The 6,982-nt window shown below is 49.1% G+C and overlaps 1 protein-coding gene across 1 annotated transcript; it reads right to left on the reverse strand.

Annotated features, from left to right (window-relative positions):
• Positions 1–321: 321 nt before the first annotated feature.
• On the reverse strand, positions 322–4,832 carry LOC142530729 (uncharacterized). Its single transcript, XM_075636541.1, has 4 exons — positions 4,714–4,832; positions 4,431–4,521; positions 837–4,097; positions 322–645 (listed from the first exon to the last, which is right to left on the reverse strand). Exons 1-4 carry the CDS (start codon positions 4,830–4,832, stop codon positions 322–324), a joined length of 3,795 nt encoding a protein of 1,264 aa, XP_075492656.1.
• Positions 4,833–6,982: the final 2,150 nt, after the last annotated feature.

Here is a 6,982-nt window from a genome sequence, read left to right on the forward strand (position 1 = left end):
AACACATAAAACATAAAGACATAAAACCTAGGGTGGCAAATACACGTGCCAAAATCTAATCCCTAGGAAAAGCGTATAATAAAAATTAACATATAAGAGCAGCGCTAAATACATCAAAACAAATCGAAACATGTCTAAACTGTAAAGATCCGACTCAGATGTAGGTGCAAAAGACAACCAATTGTACCCATCTCTGAGCCGTCTGTCGCTGTAAGTCCAACATGAAAATGGCGTCCTAGTCCGAGATCGGTCGCAATCCAGCTGAAGTAAGAGAAACTTCAAATCCCCAGAAGAAGGTGAAAACGTATGGAGCTCATAACGTCATAAATCCAAGCGTGACTGGAACGTTGATATAAGAGGTAGCCAAGAGATAACATGGAGAGCCACCAATGCACGTAGCAAAAGCAGAGAACTTATAAATACCGACATGAATGGAGCTCTGGGCCAGAGAAACCACTGAGAGAGATCATCCAAAGCCACCATAAAACCCGGCAAGAGAACACAAAATATAGAAAGCGGCGGCCAAGGAGAAGCCTGCAGAGAGCGACCGCCAGAGAACAGGGTGGTCCAAATAAAAGCACCAATGGAGAAGGTGCGAGAGTCCACCCAGATCCAAAGAAACAAAGCACTCCAAAGAGACAGTACCTGCAAAGGAAAAAATACATATAGATATATATAAATATATATATATATATATAGAAATAGATCCAAATAAAGGAAGGGGCTGCAAATAGCTAAGAACATCTGTATCTAAGGTAGGGAAGCCCGGAGATATCCGAGCGGGTCAGTATGGATATGTGTCTGGGTAGTGAAAGACCTAACTCTAAGGTATAAACCCTAATGGTATGAGCCCTCGCCGCCAACGCATCCGCCACCGAATTTCCCTCCCGAAAAATATGTGAAAAATGAACCGCCCGCCCCCTCAAAAGAAACAGAATCCGAGTGACTGTATGATGAAGGTCCCAATGGCACCGACGAGAACGCAGGATCTGAAGAGAAATCTGAGAATCGGTCTCAACCCAAAGGGGAAAAAGACCGAGATCGGAACAGATAAGAAGGCCCCTCCAAACCGCCCAAAGCTCCGCCCGGACATTGGTCCCGACTCCGATAAACTCGCTGAAGGAGAGCACCACTCTGCCAGAAGAATCACGCACAACACCACCGACAGACGACTCCCCAGGATTGCCCCTCGAACTCCCATCAACATTCAGCTTAAAGCACCCATGGGGTGGACAGAGCCACCGGACAATCGCTAACCTATGGGTCCGCTGAAAGGCAACAAAAATTCCCAGCGATCTCGCCGCCTCAAAGGCACCAAGCCAGTGCTTGGGCTTAACAATGAAAGCAGCATGGGCAAGACGCAGATAAGACAAAATCTGAGACTTCACAGTCTCCCCAGAAATACGCAACTGACGGTGCTTCGCATCACTACGAGCCATCCAGAGAAACCACAAAACAATGAAGGGCAGAAACTCCTTGACGTGGCCCCCAGGTGCCCAATGAAGATTTCTCTTCCAAGCGCTAAGGAACAACCTGAGATCCCCTGTGCAGGGGATCCGGACACGAAATATGGCCCCAAAGAAATGCCAGACATAACGGGCTATCGGGCCATCAATGAAGACATGTGTAAATGTCTCCGACATATCACAACACTGGCATCGAGAAGCCAACTCAAAGCCACGACGTTGGAGCATATCATCCATCGGGAGCCACTGATGCCAAAATCTCCAAAGAAAAAAAGACATCGTGGGCCTCAACCAACGGCCCCAACAAGGAGTCAAGATATCAGAAACAGGGTCTCTCAATCGGACAAGCTCCCAAGCAGACCTAATCGAAAAAGCACCGTCAGAACTGTGAATCCAAAGCGCCAAATCAGGCTCGCCAAAGGCAATCGGGGTCAAGGTAATCGCCTCAGCAACAGAAGGGGCCACCACAGCGCAAAGAAGATCGAAATCCCAAGCCCCCTCAGACAAAAAGTGAAAAACCCGAACAGCACGGCCCCCACGGACCTCACACTGGCTGGACAGAGCAGTATCCCCAAACCATATGTCATCCCAAAAGGACACGTCTCCAAGGCCAACGCGCCAGCGAATGCCGGGCTCGGCGCGAGGTCTGATCCGTAGGAGACGACGCCAGGTGGGGGATATTAAACCACGAGGGAGAACAGAGGCAGGAGCATCCATCTGGCAATACTTCCGTAAAAGGAATCTCGCCCAGAGAGAGGAGCCCTGCCGAAACCGGAACCACAACTTAATAGAAAAGCTATCCACCAGATCTTTCAATCTGCGGAAGCCAAGACCACCCTCCATCACTGGGAGACAGGCTCGAGACCACTTGGCCCAGTGCCATTTCTTCTCCAGTGTCCGCGACCCCCAGAGAAAAGCGTTGAAAACCAGCTCAAGCTTCTCCATGACAGCAAGCGGTGGCTGTACCACCTGAAACAGATAAATCGGCATGGAGAGGAGCACACTGCGGATAAGGGTTATGCGGCTACCCGGAGAGAGCGTCCGGATCTCCCAACCCTCTAACTTCCTACGAACAGATTGTAGGAGGTGCTCAAAAAGGGAACATACTCGGTTACCCCTAAACAAGGGGACTCCGAGGTACTTGAGGGGCAAATGACCCTCCGCAAACCTGGTGATGCGCAAAATCCGAGAGCGAAGTCGCTCAGAACACCTCGGAGGCAAGATAACAGAACTTTTGACAGCGTTCACCAGCTGACCCGAACAATTCTCATAATGATGCAGTAAACCCATAAGGCGCCGCAAACTACGAGACCCACCATTGGCGAAAATAATGACATCATCAGCATAAGCCAGATGGGAAATCAGGATATCACAACCAGAGCGGTACCTGAGCTCAGGATGCTGCAGGTAGAGGCGATCAAGGCCGCGCGATAGGTACTCCGCCCCCAAAATGAAAAGCATGGGGGACAAGGGATCGCCCTGTCTGAGGCCTCTAGTGGAACCAAAGAACCCCGAGAGAGAGCCATTGATGTTCACGGAGAAATGACAATGAGATATGCAAGCCGAGACCATCTCCACAACCCGCTGCGAGAAACCAAAGTGTCTCAAAACCTCGAAGAGGAAAGGCCACTGGACCCTGTCATAGGCCTTGGCCATATCCAACTTTAGGATAACATTACCGCCACGAGTGGGGAGAGTGAGACTGTGAGTGAGCTCCTGGGCTAGGAGAATATTATCGGAGATCATCCGACCCGGAACGAAGCCACTCTGATTCGGTGAAATAAGTCTCTCCGCCACAACCCTCAGCCGAGAGTACAACAGCTTAGAGATGATCTTATTAGTGACATTGCACAGACTAATCGGACGGAAGTCCGACCAAGCATGAGCACCCGCGACTTTGGGGATCAGAGTGATTGTGGTGGCGGTAAAACCCTGGGGGAGGGGAGAACCCCTGAAAAAATCCAGGACAGCATCAAAAACATCCTGATGAACAATCTCCCAACAATGCTGAAAGAACGCCGAGGAGAAGCCATCAGGCCCAGCCACACTATCAGGATGTATGGAGAAGACGGTCGCACGAACCTCTTCCAAAGAAGGGGTCGCAACAATACCCTCATTCTCCACAGCAGAGATAACGGAGGGGAAGCCCGAAAAATCAGGACTCGCAAGCGCAGAGGGGTCACCAGTAAGCAAATGCTGGAAAAACGAGGCTCCCGACTGCTGAATCAACTCAGGAGACGTCAGGCATACCCCATTATCCCAGATGCGGAAAATCTTATTCGCCACCCTTTTCTTCTTCACCATGTTGTGAAAGAGTTTGGTGTTCCTCTCACCATCCTCTAACCAGTGGCAAGCAGCTTTCTGTCTCCAAAATTCCGCCTCCATGGCGGTGACACGGGCCATATCCTCATTGCGATCTGACAGATAAGTCCAATTCAACTCAGAAGGATCAGCCTCACAGACAACCTCAGCGGACCGAACAGCCCTCTCAGCCTCAATGATTTTATCGAAAAGGTTCCCAAAAACATCCTGATTCCACCACTTGAGGTGATGTTTGAGGCGCTTAATCTTAGCAAAAAGGCGAGGCATACCACTCAAACTACAAGGCAGAAACCAATTAAGCCGAACAGTCTGCAAAAAACCATGATGCCGAAGCCACATACGCTGGAAGCGAAACGAGCTCGGCCCACGGGCAAAAACCGGAGCGGTGACCAAAAGCGGACAGTGGTCAGAGAAAGTACGGGGAAGATGTTCAACACGAATGGAGCTGAAATGATCACCCCAATCAACGGAGACCATAACCCTGTCCAACCGCTTCCAAATGGTCTTATTCGTCCATGTGAACGAAGAGCCCTCAAAACCGGCATCAACCAGACCAGAATCCAAAATGAAAGTATTGAACTCCTCCATGGGTAGAAGCCTACCACCACGGGTGCCCAAACACTCAGATGCATCTCTGACTACATTAAAATCACCGCCAACAAGCCAAGGACCCAGAGCAGGCTTGACCTGAAGAAGGGAAGACCAAAGATCTCTGCGCTCAACGTAGCCGCAGCTGGCATAAACAAATGAACAAAACACCTCAGTCGGTAAAAAAGAGGCGGACACCTTGATGTGCAGGAACTGAGCATGATCAAAAACACACTCAGTCTGCACATCCGCGGATGAAAAAACCCAAATATTACCAGAAAGATTCGAAATGACTCTAGAAAAACCAAAACGGCGAGTCATGAATCTCTGGTCCAACATGATCATCGGCTCCAAAATGGCCAAAATCTTAATCTGATGCGCCTTCACATAAGCATGAAGCCGCTGTTGGGACTCCGAACTCCGAAGTCCCCGAACATTCCAAATGAGGGAATTCATGGAGATCGATGAGCAGAAGCACCCGGCCGCCGCTTAAACGAAACTCCCAACGCTTCCTTTTTCCTTTTATTCACGTTTGACATATCAGTATCCTGAGCACCAGAATCAGAATGTCGATCAAACCCCGTGTCGAGGTCATCAGTAGACATACGCTCGACAATCCGCTCACAAACAGGAGACCCCTGTTGAGCAACAAGTTCCTCAAGATGAGAGGAAACATCTGGAGAAGAAGGAATGGAAGGAATCGAATGGCAGCTGTGATTCTCCATGCACTGAACAGAAGTGCCAAAACCCCCCTCCTCAAACTGATGAACCAAAGACTGAACAGACACACAAGCCGTACCCGAAGGTAAGGCGTCAACAATGGGCAGACCCAAACTAATCGGGTCAACATCAACAACAGGAGCCTGATCCAAAGGAGCATCTCCAAGTAAACCATCACCCACAACCTCCAAGTGGGATCCAAGATCAGGATTAAGACCAACCAACTCAGTAGCGTCGCAACGCTGAGCCTCATCATGCCAGGGTGACAAAACCTCAAAGGCATTTGAGGAAGTAACTTGATGCGGAACATCATGAACTGTAGGGGGGGCTCCAGCAGGAGGACCCCTGTGCACAGGCCGCCTCCTCCGTCTACGTCTAGGGCCATCGCCATTTAAATGAAGCTGAGGCTGTGGTCCAGGATTAAAGACAGGAACAGCACCCTCCTGGGGTGTTTGTGCTTTGGGAGGAACTGGATCTTGAGATTTTTGAAAAACGGGTTTAGGCCTCGACGGCCTAGGATTCTTCCCGTGAGAATAACACACGGTAACTGAATGTCCCTGCATCTTGCAGTCAATGCAATATGCGGGGATCTTCTCATAAATGACATCAATAACCTGTGTGTGATCACCCCAACCAACCCAAACCTGCTGAATGGGAGGCTGTAAAACATCAATTTCCACACATACTCGGGCGAAAGCGCCTCGAGAGACATCAGCGGTGTGGTCGTCCATCTTAACAGGCTTACCAACAAGACTCGCAAGAGCAAAAAGAGTACGCTTGTTGAACAAATGCAAGGGTAAGCCCGGAAAACGGATCCAGACTGGCGCAATGGGGGATTCCTCATGCAGATTAAATTCGGGGGTCCACTTAGAAAAACGGATCCCAAGTGGTCCCACAAAAATGTTCCCCCTCGACCAAACGCGCGCGTAATCTTCTTCACATGAGAGAGAAATGACCAAAAAACCTCTGGGTAAGAATTTCAAGTCAAACGATCGCACTAGTCCCATTTTTTCGAAAGCCACAGAAATCGAAGAATTAGGGACTAAGGACCTGTTCCCCGAAATTTTACCGACTAGAGCATATTTAAAAGGTTCGATCAGTGAAGAAATTACCTCAACCGGGAATCGGATACCCGGCTTACCATCCAGAATAGACGGCTCAGGCAGCTCCTCCATCGAATTACGCACATCCTCGAAACTTTTCTGCACGGTGCGAGGAGACGGAGGTGCAAGAGCGTCACGAAAAGAAACAGTAGCCCGAACCTCAGCACGAACGACGGGTTTGACCGCAGATGCAGAACCATTGACTGCCGAGTCAACTCGGTCAACACGACGGTTTGACTCGCCCGAGTTGACCCGCAAGTTATCGGCCGGAGTTGCAGCGATCGCCGGCGACATCATGGGGAGTACAGAACAGGTATCCAAAGCACGAGAACCGGAAGTCGGAGGGGCCGATTGGACACTAGAATTGGATGAAATCGATTGAAAATCGCCAATTTGGGCGTTTCTGATCGGCGATGAATTAGCTGAAATTGAAGATATAATTGGATTACCCATAGATGGTGGAGTATATGGTTCAGGGTTTAGGGTTTTTTTTTTTTTTTTTTTTTTTTTTTTTAGCTAAAAAGTTTATTTATTAACAAATAAAACCTAACGGAGGGGGACTAGACCAAGACCTCCGGAAAGGCTATATCACAATCATAACATAAAAACAGAAATAAAGACATACTACAACAGGGCAACCTGAAATAAAGCACAACAAAATACAAACAAACCAGCGAGTGCCCCGGAATACATCACACAAATAGAACAAAATGGTGAGCAAGGAGAACTCTGCAGTGAACGCCCACCACATACCGCCAAAAATGCGGAAAACGAAATCAGCCT

The sequence above is a fragment of the Primulina tabacum genome, chromosome 17 (genome assembly GCF_025594145.1).
Source record: "Primulina tabacum isolate GXHZ01 chromosome 17, ASM2559414v2, whole genome shotgun sequence".
Classification (NCBI taxonomy): Eukaryota; Viridiplantae; Streptophyta; class Magnoliopsida; order Lamiales; family Gesneriaceae; genus Primulina; species Primulina tabacum.